General features: G+C 44.7%; 1 protein-coding gene across 1 annotated transcript in view; it reads right to left on the minus strand.

The window, feature by feature from the left end:
- Nucleotides 1-15,893, minus strand: part of LOC124799210 (tensin-1) — a 524,781-nt gene that overhangs the window by 369,017 nt on the left and 139,871 nt on the right. The window contains exon 5 of the mRNA XM_047262746.1: nucleotides 7,179-7,428. Within this exon, the coding sequence (XP_047118702.1) occupies nucleotides 7,179-7,428 (250 nt within the window). The remainder of the gene's footprint in view (nucleotides 1-7,178; nucleotides 7,429-15,893) is intronic.

Consider the following 15,893-nt stretch of genomic DNA (forward strand, 5'->3'; position numbering starts at 1 on the left):
CGACCCGTCCTCACAGCTTCAATTCTGCCAGTACCTCGTCCCCTACCTTCCAAACTTCACAGAAGCTCTTTCTTGCAGGAGTGCTGGTTCTGCAAGGTTCGCAGAAGAGCTTATGTGAAGTTTGGAAGGCAGGGGACGAGGTACTGGCAGAATTGAAGCTGTGAGGACGGGTCGTGAGTCGTGTTTGGGTAGCTCAGTCTCCCCCAAGAATCTTATTTTCCGGTCCAAAAAAACCAATGCAGTGACATGGGTACGGGGAATGGTTGTGGGCTACGTCTATAACGAATCGGAAAAGGACAAAATATAATTTTGGCATTTTCTCATGGATGGACACACGAAGCTGCAACAGCATAAGAAATATAGGCAAGACTTCGTTAATTACTTGCGACTTACATTTACCGGCCAGATGGGGTGTGACGGGTGAGAGATAGACGAAGAAGCCGAGATAGACATCGATCACACCTACGGACCCTAGTTAATTTCGAGAAGACGACCCAGTCTTACACCAACGTCTGGAGAACGAGTCGATAGATGGCTCTCTTGCTCTATCGAACGTCGGGTCGTGAGCAGGTGTCGCCCCCTACACGAATTTCATTTCATTGCTACAGGAGCATGTTTCGTTTGTATTTGTACTATCCGTGATGTCTTCATGTCTTTCATTTGGACATTTTCAGTTTTATTCATTTCCTTAATTAATTTTATAATTAGCCACTGTTCGTCAACATTTGGACACTGTAGACACTATTTATGCGGTAGTACAACAAAATGTATGTCAGCAAAGGTTGTAAGTCTGACATTGACATAAATAAATAAAAAAACAAATAAATAAAAATAAATAAAATAAAAATAAAATAATGAGTAGCGTTGAAGTCTCAGTCCGAGCTTCAAACCACCTTTACCCCACTTTTCTTACTTTAATATATAAAAAAAAAGGTGATAGAGCATCTGCCAGGTAAGCAGGAAATCCCTGGTTCGAGTGCCGGTCGGGGCACACATTTTCACCTGTCCCCGTTGATATATATCAACGCCGTTAAAAAAATAAAAAAGATAAAAAAGAAAAAAAGAAAAAAGAAGGAAAAAAGTTGGAAGAGCACTTGCCCGCGAAAAGTAAAGATCCCGAGTTCGAGTCTCGGTCCGGCACAGAGTTTTAATCTGTCAGGAAGTTTCATATCAGCGAAAGCAAAGAGAGCTCCACTCCAAGTTTAAACGCAGCCAAAACCTCTCAGACAAACAGAAGCTAAACGATGTCAAAGTTAGCGTAAGGAGGGCTATGCGTGAAGCGTTCATTGAATTCGAAAGTAAAATTCTATGTACCGACTTGACAGAAAATCCTAGGAAGTTCTGGTCTTACGTTAAATCAGTAAGTGGCTCGAAACAGCATATCCAGACACTACGGGATGATGATGGCATTGAAACAGAGGATGACACGCGTAAAGCTGAAATACTAAACACCTTTTTCCAAAGCTGTTTCACAGAGGAAGACCGCACTGCAGTTCCTTCTCTAAATCCTCGCACAAACGAAAAAATGGCTGACATCGAAATAAGTGTCCAAGGAATAGAAAAGCAACTGGAATCACTCAATAGAGGAAAGTCCACTGGACCTGACGGGATACCAATTCGATTCTACACAGAGTACGCGAAAGAACTTGCCCCCCTTCTAACAGCCGTGTACCGCAAGTCTCTAGAGGAACGGAGGGTTCCAAATGATTGGAAAAGAGCACAGATAGTCCCAGTCTTCAAGAAGGGTCGTCGAGCAGATGCGCAAAACTATACACCTATATCTCTTACGTCGATCTCTTGTAGAATTTTAGAACATGTTTTTTGCTCGCGTATCATGTCATTTCTGGAAACCCAGAATCTACTATGTAGGAATCAACATGGATTCCGGAAACAGCGATCGTGTGAGACCCAACTCGCCTTATTTGTTCATGAGACCCAGAAAATATTAGATACAGGCTCCCAGGTAGATGCTATTTTTCTTGACTTCCGGAAGGCGTTCGATACAGTTCCGCACTGTCGCCTGATAAACAAAGTAAGAGCCTACGGAATATCAGACCAGCTGTGTGGCTGGATTGAAGAGTTTTTAGCAAACAGAACACAGCATGTTGTTATCAATGGAGAGACGTCTACAGACGTTAAAGTAACCTCTGGCGTGCCACAGGGGAGTGTTATGGGACCATTGCTTTTCACAATATATATAAATGACCTAGTAGATAGTGTCGGAAGTTCCATGCGGCTTTTCGCGGATGATGCTGTAGTATACAGAGAAGTTGCTGCATTAGAAAATTGTAGCGAAATACAGGAAGATCTGCAGCGGATAGGCACTTGGTGCAGGGAGTGGCAACTGACCCTTAACATAGACAAATGTAATGTATTGCGAATACATAGAAAGAAGGATCCTTTATTGTATGATTATATGATAGCGGAACAAACACTGGTAGCAGTTACTTCTGTAAAATATCTGGGAGTATGCGTACGGAACGATTTGAAGTGGAATGATCATATAAAACTAATTGTTGGTAAGGCGGGTACCAGGTTGAGATTCATTGGGAGAGTGCTTAGAAAATGTAGTCCATCAACAAAGGAGGTGGCTTACAAAACACTCGTTCGACCTATACTTGAGTATTGCTCGTCAGTGTGGGATCCGTACCAGGTCGGGTTGACGGAGGAGATAGAGAAGATCCAAAGAAGAGCGGCGCGTTTCGTCACTGGGTTATTTGGTAACCGTGATAGCGTTACGGAGATGTTTAATAAACTCAAGTGGCAGACTCTGCAAGAGAGGCGCTCTGCATCGCGGTGTAGCTTGCTCGCCAGGTTTCGAGAGGGTGCGTTTCTGGATGAGGTATCGAATATATTGCTTCCCCCTACTTATACTTCCCGAGGAGATCACGAATGTAAAATTAGAGAGATTAGAGCGCGCACGGAGGCTTTCAGACAGTCGTTCTTCCCGCGAACCATACGCGACTGGAACAGGAAAGGGAGGTAATGACAGTGGCACGTAAAGTGCCCTCCGCCACACACCGTTGGGTGGCTTGCGGAGTATCAATGTAGATGTAGATGTAGATGTAGATCAGCTCACACTCCGCTGCAGAGCGAAAATCTCATTCTAGAAGAAAGATGTGGAATCATCAGGTTGCCCTTCATGTGGTGGGTGCACGCAACGAATGTGGTTATATTGGGTTAGATAGAGCAGCAATCAGTCGTAGAATTAAGTTGCTTTAATATGACATTTATAGTCACAACGCAGATCAGATTTCGACCTGTTCTGATCTGCGTTGTGACTATAAATGTCATATTAAAGCAACTTAATTCTACGACTGATTGCTGCTCTATCTAACCCAAGATGGAGAATGTTAACAGAAGTGGTTTTATTTAAAAAATTTAGTGAGTTTTGACAAGAAAAATTCGAGGCATTAATTTTTAGCAAGCTCTCTTAATTCCACCAGCAACTCGTATCGCACCTTCCAAACTTCACAGAAGTTTCGTCTGTGTGTTTTGAAAGGAAGGAGATTTCCATTAGGGAAATAGCGGAAAGGTCGGGGAAGAAGGCCAGTGTTCACTCTGTCTCCTTGCCGGGGGGTCTCATCCGAGATGTGGAGGAGGCCCTGCCGGCGGCGATAGAGAACACTGGGTGCACCCGACTGCAAATTGTTGCTCATGTCGGCACCAATGACTCCTGCCGTCTGGGTTCAGAGGTCATCCTCAGTTCGTACAGGCGGTTGGCGGAATTGGTGAAGGCGGAAAGCCTCGCTCGCGGGGTGGTATCAGAGCTAACTATTTGTAGTATCGTTCCCAGAAGCGATCGCGGTCCTCTGGTTTGGAGCCGAGTGGAAGGCTTAAACCAGAGGCTCAGACGATTCTGCGGAGATCTGGGGTGCAAATTTCTCGACCTCCGCTATCGGGTTGAGAAATGTAGGATCCCCCTGAATAGGTCAGGCGTGCACTACACGCCGGAAGCGGCTACAAGGGTAGCGGAGTACGTGTGGAGTGCACATGTGGGTTTTTAGGTTAGAGAATTCCCTCCCTAGGAACGACAAGACGCCTCCTGAGACGCGGCAAGGTAGGAGGAGTAGGCAAAATGCAACAGGGAATAACAATAGTAATGTGCTAATAGTAAACTGCAGGAGCGTCTATAGAAAGGTCCCAGAACTGCTCTCATTGATAAACGGTCACAACGCCCATATAGTACTAGGGACAGAAAGTTGGCTGAAACCAGACGTAAACAGTAATGAAATCCTAAACTCAGATTGGAATGTATACCGCAGAGACAGGCTGGACAGTGAAGGGGGAGGCGTGTTTACAGCGATAAGAAGTGCAATAGTATCGAAGGAAATTGACGGAGATCGGAAATGCGAAATAATTTGGGTGAAGGTCACGGTTAAAGCAGGCTCAGACATGGTAATTGGATGTCTCTATAGGCCCCCTGGCTCAGCAGCTGTTGTGGCTGAGCACCTCAAGGATAATTTGGAAAATATTTCGAGCAGATTTCCCCACCATGTTATAGTTCTGGGTGGAGATTTTAATTTGCCGGATTTAGACTGGGAGACTCAAACGTTCATAACGGGTGGCAGGGACAAAGAATCCAGTGAAATTTTTTTAAGTGCTTTATCTGAAAATTACCTTAAGCAGTTAAACAGGGAACCGACTCGTGGCGATAACACATTAGACCTTCTGGTGACAAACAGACCGAACTATTTGAAACAGTTAACGCAGAACAGGGAATCAGCGATGATAAAGCGGTTACTGCAGCGATGATTTCAGCCGTAAATAGAAATATTAAAAAAGGTAGGAAGATTTTTCTGTTTAGCAAAAGTGACAAAAAGCAGATTACAGAGTACCTGACGGATCAACACAAAAGTTTTGTCTCAAGTACAGATAGTGTTGAGGATCAGTGGACAAAGTTCAGAACCATCGTACAATATGCGTTAGGTGAGTATGTGCCAAGCAAGATCGTAAGAGATGGAAAAGAGCCACCGTGGTACAACAACCGAGTTAGAAAACTGCTGCGGAAGCAAAGGGAACTTCACAGCAAACATAAACATAGCCAAAGCCTTGCAGACAAACAAAAATTACGCGAAGCGAAATGTAGTGTTGGTTGGTTGGTTGGTTTTGGGGAAGGAGACCAGACAGCGTGGTCATCGGTCTCATCGGATTAGGGAAGGATGGGGAAGCAAGTCGGCCGTGCCCTTTCAGAGGAACCATCCAAATGTAGTGTGAGGAGGGCTATGCGAGAGGCGTTCAATGAATTCGAAAGTTAAGTTCTATGTACTGACTTGGCAGAAAATCCTAAGAAATTTTGGTCTTATGTCAAAGCGGTAGGTGGATCAAAACAAAATGTCCAGACACTCTGTTACCAAAATGGTACTGAAACAGAGGATGACAGACTAAAGGCCGAAATACTAAATGTCGTTTTCCAAAGCTGTTTCACAGAGGAAGACTGCACTGTAGTTCCTTCTCTAGATTGTCGCACAGATGACAAAATGGTAGATATCGAAATAGACGACAGAGGGATAGGGAAACAATTAAAATCGTTCAAAAGAGGAAAGGCCGCTGGACCTGATGGGATACCAGTTCGATTTTACACAGAGTACGCGAAGGAACTTCGCCCCCTTCTTGCAGCGGTGTACCGTAGGTCTCTAGAAGAGCGTAGCGTTCCAAAGGATTGGAAGAGGGCACAGGTAATCCCCGTTTTCAAGAAGGGACGTCGAACAGGCGTGCAGAACTATAGACCTATATCTCTAACGTTGATCAGTTGTAGAATTTTGGAACACGTATTATGTTCGAGTATAATGACTTTTCTGGAGACTAGAAATCTACTCTGTAGGAATCAGCATGGGTTGCGAAAGAGACGGTCGTGTGAAACCCAGCTCGCGCTATTCGTCCACGAGACTCAGAGAGCCATAGACACGGGTTCACAGGTAGATGCCGTGTTTCTTGACTTCCGCAAGGCGTTCGATACAGTTCCCCACTGTCGTTTAATGAACAAAGTAAGAGCATATGGACTATCAGACCAATTGTGTGATCGGATTGAAGAGTTCCTAGATAACAGAACGCAGCATGTCATTCTCAATGGAGAGAAGTCTTCCGAAGTAAGAGTGATTTCAGGTGTACCGCAGGGGAGTGTCGTAGGGCCGTTGCTATTCACAATATACGTGAATGACCTTGTGGATGACATCGGAGGTTCACTGAGGCTTTTTGCAGATGATGCTGTGGTGTATCGAGAGGTTGTAACAATGAAAAATTGTACTGAAATGCAGGAGGATCTGCACCGAATTGACGCATGGTGCAGGGAATGGCAATTGAATCTCAATGTAGACAAGTGTAATGTGCTGCGAATACACAGAAAGAAAGATCCTTTATCATTTAGCTACAATATAGCAGGTCAGCAACTGGAAGCAGTTAATTCCGTAAATTATTATCTGGGAGTACGCATTAGGAGTGATTTAAAATGTAATGATCATATAAAGTTGATCGTCGGTAAAGCAGATGCCAGACTGAGATTCATTGGAAGAATCCTAAGGAAATGCAATCCGAAAACAAAGGAAGTAGGTTACAGTACGCTTGTTCGCCCACTGCTTGAATAGTGCTCAACAGTGTGGGATCCGTACCAGATAGGGTCGATAAAAGAGATAGAGAAGATCCAACGGAGAGCAGCGCGCTTCGTTACATGATCATTTAGTAATCGCGAAAGCGTTACGGAGATGATAGATAAACTGCAGTGGAAGACGCTGCAGGAGAGACGCTCAGTAGCTCGGTACGGGCTTTTGTTGAAGTTCCGAGAACATACCTTCACCGAAGAGTCAAGCAGTATATTGCTCCCTCCTACGTATATCTCGTGAAGAGACCATGAGGATAAAATCAGAGAGATTAGAGCCCACACAGAAGCATACCGACAACACTTCTTTCCACGAACAATACGAGACTGGAATAGAAGGGAGAACCGATAGAGGTACTCAGGGTACCCTCCGTCAGGTGGCTTGCGGAGTATGGATGTAGATGTAGATGTAGGACGAGTCGCGAGGCGTGCTCCGGTAGCTCAACTGGTAGAGCACTTGCTTGCGAAGGGTATAGGTCCCGGGTTCGAACCCCTGTCCGGGATACAGTTTTAATCTGCCAGGAATTTCGATATCAGTGCGTACTTCACTGCAGAGGTACTGGTGAGTGGGGAGCATACGCACCGTTGCAGGCGTGGTCGAGCTGGTGCCTGGTGAAGGAGAGCGTGTAGTCGGCGACGGCGCAGGTGTGGAACTGGCAGGCGAAGATGAGCTCCCTGGAGGCGGCGGGGGCGGGGTGCCGGTGGTAGCAGCGCAGCAGCACGTCCCCTCTGAGCGGCAGGCCGCGCCCCGCCAGACCCACCGTGAACTGGCGCGCCGTCGGGCTGACCGCGTGCACGCCGCTCGTGTACACCGGCACCAGGCCCTCGTACACCTGCGCACAGCGGAGGCGGGCGCTGCACCAGAAACCACAAACAGGCGAACAAACAGCGCGCCAGCAGAGCAGTCAACACTGAGCTCACCGGTCGAAACACTACTAACCTCCTTAAACAAGTCCACTGGGCACATTACAGCTCTGGAAATGGTGGAGGAACCGGTACCAAACACTCATGTTACTTGTCATTGTTCGCAGGAATCAGAATAGTCAAGTATCCACATGCGTGATAGAGTTTAGCGACGAAGCCCACTTACATTTGGATGGGTTCGTCAATAAGCAAAAATTTGCGCATTTGGGGCTCTGAGAAGCGGCAGTTCGCGACCGAGAAGTCTCTTCACCCTCAACGAGTGACTGTGTGGTGTGCAGTGTCCAGTCACGGAATAACCGGTGCGATATTCCTTGATGGCAGGGTGACTACCGAACGGTACGTGAAGATAATTTCATCCCCGTTATCCAAAGTGACGCTGATTTCGACAAGATGTGGTTCATGCAAGACGCAGCTCCAAAAAATGGCTCTGAGCACTATGGGACTTAACTTCTGAGGTCATCAGTCCCCTAGAACTTGGAACTACTTAAACCTAACTAACCAACGGACATCACACACATCCATGCCCGAGGCAGGATTGGAACCTGCGACCGTAGCGGTCGCTCGGTTCCAGACTGTAGCGCCTAGAACCGCTCGGCCACTCCGGCCGCCACGCAGCTCTGCCCCATCAAATGAGAAGAATGTTTGATTTCCTGCAGGAGCACTTTGGGGGCTGTATTCTGGCTTTGGGGCACTCAGAGGCCACTGGCATGGCCCTCGATTTGGCGCCATATTTTCCGGATCTGAATGCACGCGACTTCTGTTTGTGGAGCTATATTAAAGAAAAGGAGTACAGCAACAACCCCAAAACCATTGCTGATCTGAAAACAACCATTCAGAAGGTCATCGACAGCATCGATATTCCCACTCAGTCCGGAACCGTGCTGCTGCTGCTGCTACGGTCGCAGGTACGAATCCTGCCTCTGGCGTGGATGTATGTGATGTCCTTAGCTTAGTTAGGTTTAAGCAGTTGTAAGTCTATGGGACTGATGACCTCATATGCTAAGTTCCATAGTGCTTCGAGCCATTTGAGTTTTTGATGTTCCGACACTTCAGCGGGTCATGCAGAATTTCGCTATTCGTCTGCGCCAGTGATGGTAGGTATATCGAACTTGTCATAACCTAAATCTGAATATTATTATAATTATAACGATTGTTCCCCTTTAGGAGAGCGATTGGACTTGAATTCATAATTTCATCTTCGGATGTTTTTCTTCTTTGCTTCCCAAAACCTCCTCATCCTCTCAGAATGCTCCTTCTTCCGTTCCTCTGTCCATTTTTTACCAGGCTGACGCGATGTTCTTTCCCCAAACTTCACACTTGTGATTTTATGCCGGCACTCGGTGCGATCTTCGAGATTTTTTATGTTGATCTGCTGTAGATCCCTCTGGACTTCTTTCAGCCATTCCGTGCCACATTTACTCCTTGTTATAATATTGAATAATTTCTTTGCTGTTCTGGAGTCTTCCATCCTGTAGATGTGTGTATAAAATTTGTCTCGGCGCTTTCTGATTTCATGTGTTACTATGTCGATCTTTCTATAGAGCTCGTTTTGTGGTCTCTTGTAGATTGGACCGTAAATCTTCCTGAGAATTTTTCTTTCCTGCTTTTCTATTTCCTTAATTTTAGAGTGACCATCAATCACCATTGTTTCAGCTGCATAGATTGCTTCTGGATGAATATATATATATATATATATATATATATATATATATATAGAGAGAGAGAGAGAGAGAGAGATACGTTTACATGTCCAATAAAGTGGTTGCACGCTGTAGTTTGTAAGTAATTTACCTTTTTTTCATATGGTTGAATACTTGCCAGTGGGCGTATGGGATCAATGCAGGAGACCGAAAGGCTGAAAGGTGTTGTGTTTGGGCACGCCCATGACCACACCTTGACAGTGGAGGTACCTCACTTATTCACATACTAAGGCGGACTATCCAATGCGTGTAGAAGCAATGCTGTATCACTCGCAGCCGTATCACACCATCTAAGTGGTCTTATGACAGGGACCAGAGACGAATTTTTGACGTTAGACAATCAGTTATTTGTTGCTATCTGTGAATGTAGGTACATTTCAACTAGCTTCCGAGTAACATTACGAAAGACGCTGCATGTAATGGAGATTTGAATCCTGCAGGATTTGTTGCTATCTGTGAATGTAGGTACATTTCAACTAGTTTCCGAGTAACATTACGAAAGACGCTGCATGTAATGGAGATTTGGAGTCGGGTGCACCGCTAAAGGCAACTGCTCACAGTGCTATATAAACCAGGACGGCATCAATGAGCCAAACGGCAAAGAAACTGAACAACATTTCACGAGAGGCTTGTAATGCGGTCGGAAGAGACGCGATTCGCCTTTTTTTCAAGTCGGGCAATACGTCGAATTACCGACACCTCAAGGAAGTGTTACATTCGCAGTATGTCGATGGAATAGTTCTTGCTGGAGGTAATCGCGTGATATTTTAGCTTCGTTTTCCGTACTGTGACATTACTGTCACCTATTGCTAAGCGGTAATTTTATTGAGAGTACCGGAAATGTAATCTTGGGAGGAAGGCTTTACATTTTTCGCGCAAGGAAGCTGCTCTCCAGGTGGTGTCTCAAGGTCCCGTTGTCAGCAGAGGACAATCAGTGAATCTCATTAACAGAGACCAGCCTTGCCAGGGAGACAGGAAGTTCTCGCTGAAGTGAGGATTTGGACTGCTTTTTTGGCAAGAGATGGCGGCTTTCCTAGCTGAGGACTGCCATCCCCAGAGAATAACTGAGTTCCACATTTTTTGCCTTTTCTGCACGAACATCAGAGATCGAGAGTCACTCTGCTGGTTTGAGGAAGATGGTCATCCAATCTAACTGCGTCACCCCACCACCACACTTGGTGCGAAGAAGATGATCAGTCGAGGAGACGCTATTACAGCCCGGTACCAACCTTGTGTTTGTTAAGGTGCGTTATGTACGCCAGGAGCGACAATTTCCCACTGCGATCCTCTTTTTTTATGAAATAAGGCATATTCTATTGCGTCACATTGGCAATAATATTGAGTTTTCCCCTCCATGTAGCTTTTAAGTAGAGGGCTAGGGACAAACTTTCGTCGTTATTCATCTACCAGCCGCCGTCTGGTGGTGGTGGGTGCACACATTGTTGATTTTGGGCAGATGTAAGGTTCCGCAATCTGCGGTAGCGTGACTCACACTCTGCGCAGCTCGCTACTTACAAGTTCTGGCACACAGTTTGAGTTGCCCATTTGATTATAATCCGTGATTTCGTCTCACTAACGCTGAATTCGCGAGCTGCCCAAAAAAGCATAACTTGTAGCCCTTTCCTCATGTAGTCTTCCATACAATTTAGTGCCCCCACTGTGTCAGCCTCCTTTTGTGTGAATTCGGTCCAGGTTTGTAGAAAATCTTGCTCTGTGTTAACTTCTTGTGAATTTTGTCTAATAATTAGAGCAAAAAAATTGTTTTATTCAGACTTGATTTAAATTACAAGATCCTTTAAATTCCCCTATAACTTTTCCACAGTTAGGTGACCAACTAATAATAAACACTCGTATAACATTTAACACACCCAAGCCTGTTGTTCTGACTGTGGCATTGTTATCATTGTAAACAATGGACAAAGTCGACGATCATTCTTTACTATTTACTGAAGGTAGCGAGCATTGCACTCGCTTGTCTTGATTGCTGTGTATTGTTTAATGCTATTTGATAACGACCCTGCAGTACTCAGACGTAATATGCAACAACATTCTGTAACAAAATCGTAGTATAATGCAGCACAAGGGTTAACTGTCTTCACAGACAGCATAAAACTACCAGTATCATGACGTGGGACCACTCATTCTGGTTAGTGTGAACATGAACCAAAATTGTTATTGAAATCATGTGCGCCCCTTCTTCTACATCATCGTAATGAGTGCGATACGGACACACCCATGTTCCAAGACCATGTTTACAGGCATTCATTTAATACGTTGTTGGTTCGCTGAAAATCCAGGTACCCTATGGCAACTTGACTGACGCGCTGAATCATCCGATCTTAATCCCATAGAATAGGCGGATGAGACAAAGCACTCAACAACCACACGTTTTGGTATCTCTTCAGGACCTGATTATCAGTGAATATCTTCAGACGAATACGGCATACCTAAAGGAATTTGTGGACTCTCTTCCTCGCCGAAACGAGAACATAATCAGAGCTAGATGTCGTGTTAGTCGGTATTAGCGCGATGTCTTTTGGGAGTCATCAATTAATTAACTAGTGCGCTTGTAGTAGTTGTTGTTGTCTTCAGTTCGAAGACTGGTTTGATGTAACTTCCAATGCTTGTTTAACCTATGCAAGCCTCTTTGTCTCTGCATAGTTACCGTATCTTACATCCTAGGTAACCTTATGGGATGCTGGTCAGGATATTCTGACTATATTTTTAAGTCCAGTTCTTCAGAATTGGCCGGCCGTCGTGACCGAGCAGTTCTAGGCGCTTCAGTCTGGAACTGCGCTGCTGCAACAGTCGCAGGTTCGAATACTGTTTCGGGCATGGATGTGCGTGATACCCTTAGGTTAGTTAGGTTTAAGTAGTTGTAAGTTCTAGGGGACTGATGACCTCAGGTGTTAACTCCCATAGTGCTCAGAGCCATACGAACCATTTTTTGAACAACGTTCAAAAATTCGTTCCGAACACGGCTCGACGAATTCTTCGCCTCAAAACCATGTGATTTCTACAGTAGCGAAAACTAAAAGTTACCCCAGCGTTAGCAAACTGTTGTAAGTAGCCAAGGAGTATATATTACTGATGACTAAAGTTAGCGTCGTGTGTATCTGTTGTTTTAAGGGCTGGGGTAGGACGTCAAACGGGCCGACTTGGAGCAGGAGAGGTTCAAATGGCTCTGAGCACTATGGGACTCAACTGCTGTGGTCATCAGTCCCCTAGAACTTAGAACTAACTAAACCTAACTAACCTAAGGACATCACACACATCCATGCCCGAGGCAGGATTCGAACCTGTGACCGTAGCAGCAGCGCGGCTCCGGACTGGAGCGCCTAGAACCGCACGACCACCGCGGCCGGCGAGCAGGAGAGGCATCACAGGACATTTTAATTTCCAGTGTCTATACTTTTACAAATAAATTCATAAAACTTTGTCAGCATCACGAGGAAGGATTCAGGATTCACACTCATTGCAGTGGAAGTTCGAAAACATAAAAAAATAATTTTTTTTACGTGCGAAATTTCATCATTTTTTCACTTACTAATGGCTGCATTTGTTGCTATAGGTACACTTTTCTTCATAAGTTAGAGAGATTCTTCGATGAATTTTGCACAGCATACATACCATACTTACAGGTGTATGAAACTCTAGAATTTATTTAATTTATGAAAAAATGAATGAGCTATTGTATTTTAAACTTCATGTTTAGAAAATACACAAATTTTGTAGTTAATTACCTCAATTTTTACCACAGTTTTTAATAGATTTGGAAAATTCTAGAGTTTAATACACGTTTAAGTACGGTTTGTATGCTGTGCAAAATTCATCGAACCATCTCTCTTACTTATGAAGAAAAGTGTACCTATAGCAACAAATGCTGGCATTAGTAAGTTAAAAAAATGATGAAATTTCACATGTAAAAAAAAATACTTCGTTATGTTTTCGAACTTCCACTGCTATGAGTGTGAATTCTGAATCCTTCCTGGTCATGCGGACAAAGTTTTATGAATTTATTTGTAAAAGTATAGACAGTGGAAATTAAAACGTCGTGTGGTGCCTCTCCTGCTCCACGTCGGCCCGTTTAACGTCCTACCCCCCCTTAAGAAGATACGGAAGAACGCTACGAAGTTGTGCATCAACCTAATACTTTCCTTGCCAGCCGGTGTGGCCGAGCGGTTCGAGGCGCTACAGTCTGGAACCGCGCGACCGCTACGGTCGCAGGTTCGAATCCTGCCTCGGGCATTGATGTTTGTGATGTCCTTAGGTTAGTTAGGTTTAAGTAGTTCTAAGTTCTAGGGGATTGCTGACCTCAGATGTTAAGTGCCATAGTGCTCAGAACCAATAATACTTTCCTTACCGCGTTACGTGCTCTCAACTCCACTAGGCGGCATTCCGTCTCGAATTGTCAGCGATCACAATATTTTGAATCATCATCGTATCGAGCACGTGGTGTGAATCAGGACAGACCGTTTGAACACGTGTAAATTAATTCTAGGATGCCTCTAATAAATACAAACTGCGTACAATTGCTCTTACTGGTTTATCGTACCTTCTAAAAGTCTAAAGTGCACAGTTCATACAGCACAGACCAAGAAGAGTATGTTCTTTAACAAAAATGATCCTCTACACCTTCGTTCTGTTTCGGTACGGCCCAGAGACCCCTGTGCAAGCGATACCGGCGCGCCGCGGTCCATTAATTAGACTGTGGCCCCTCTTAAATCGCGCGTGGTCAGTCTGCAGTCCCTGGCGGCGTGGAGAGCGCCTTGCTAATTGGACAGTCGAGCTGGCCGCTGCCCGCTGCTGGCCAATAGAGGCCGGTCGGTGCCCCCATTACGCACAGCATGTGCATTGCTAATGCGGACGGCGCTCGCCGCCCAGAGTAATGGCTCGTCTCTCTGCCCTGCCCTGCACAGTGGATTGCTTCTCTGCAGCTTCAGTGCAGGGCGAGGCAGAGGCTGCGCATTGCTCGGTATGGGCACAGAGCAGGCGACAGCTCCCTTACCACTGTGGCAGAGTAGCTGTGACACGGGTCTGCCTCGAGTTAAAAGAAGAGAATCCATACCAAAACATCATTTCACCGACTTCCCACGTTTTATTTTGGCCCTTTCATTAATCGAGAGTGAGAGAGAGAGAGAGAGAGAGAGAGAGAGAGAGAGAGCTGTAACTGACAAACTATTAACTTTGCTATAGATTTCTTACCATCTGGTGAGCAAGACGTATGAGACAGGCGAAATACCCTCAGACTTCAAGAAGAATATAATAATTCCAATCCCAAAGAATGCAGGTGTTGACAGATGTGAAAATTATAGAACTATCAGTTTAATAAGTCACGGATGCAAAATACTAACGCGAATTCTTTACAGGGAACGATGACCGTCGCAGTCTGGTCCCTTAAATCCCCAAACCAACCAACCAACCAACCAACCAATCAACAAATTCTTTACAGACGAATGGAAAAACTGGTAGAAGCCGACCTCGGGGAAGATCAGTTTGGATTCCGTAGAAATATTGGAACACGTGAGGCAATACTGACCCTACGACTTATCTTAGACGCTAGATTCAGAAAAGGCAAACCTACGTTTCTAGCATTTGTAGACTTAGAGAAAGCTTTTGACAATGTTGACTGGAATACTCTTTCAAATTCTAAAGGTGGCACGGGTAAAATACAGGGAGCGAAAGGCTATTTAAAATTTGTACAGAAACCACATGGCAGTTATAAGAGTCGAGGGACATGAAGGGGAAGTAGTGGTTGGGAAGGGAGTGAGACAGCGCTGTAGCCTATCCCCGATGCTATTCAATCTGTATAGTGAGCAAGCAGTAAAGGAAACAAAAGAAAAGTTCGGAGTAGGCATTAAAATCCATGGAGAAGAAATAAAAACTTTGAGGTTCGCCGATGACATTTTAATTCTGTCAGAGACAGCAAAGAACTTGGAAGAGCAGTTGAACGGAATGGACAGTGTCTTTAAAGGATGGTATAAGATGAACATCAACAAAAGCAAAACGAGGATAATGGAATGTAGTCGAATTAAGTCGGGTGATGCTGACGGAATTAGATTAGGAAATGAGACACTTAAAGTAGTAAAGGAGTTTTGCTATTTGGGGAGCAAAAATAATTGATGATGGTGGAAGTAGAGAGGATATAAAATGTAGACTGGCAATGGCAAGGAAAGCGTTTCTGAAGAAGAGAAATTTGTTAACATCGAGTATAGATTTAAGTGTCAGGAAGTCGTTTCTGAAAGTATTGGTATGAAGTGAAGCCATATATGGAAGTGAAACGTGGACAATAAATAGTTTAGACAAGAAGAGAACAGAAGCTTTCGAAATGTGGTGCTTCAGAAGAATGCTGAAGATTAGATGGGTAGACCATATGACTAATGAGAAGGTATTGAATAGGATTGGCGAGAAGTTTGTGGCACAACTTGACTAAAAGAAGGGATCGGTTGGTAGGACATGTTCTGAGGCATCAAGGGATCACCAGTTTAGTATTGGAGGGCAGCGTGGAGGGTAAAAATCGTAGAGGCAGACCAAGAGATGAATACACTAAACAGATTCAGAAGGATGCAGGTTGCAGTAGGTACGGGGAGATGAAGACCACAACAACAACAACAGATTTCTTACACTCTTACTGCACAATTTTAATTCTTGTAAAATATACAGCTCATGGGGCC

This window comes from Schistocerca piceifrons, chromosome 5 (assembly GCF_021461385.2).
Source record: "Schistocerca piceifrons isolate TAMUIC-IGC-003096 chromosome 5, iqSchPice1.1, whole genome shotgun sequence".
In the NCBI taxonomy this organism is placed as follows: domain Eukaryota; kingdom Metazoa; phylum Arthropoda; class Insecta; order Orthoptera; family Acrididae; genus Schistocerca; species Schistocerca piceifrons.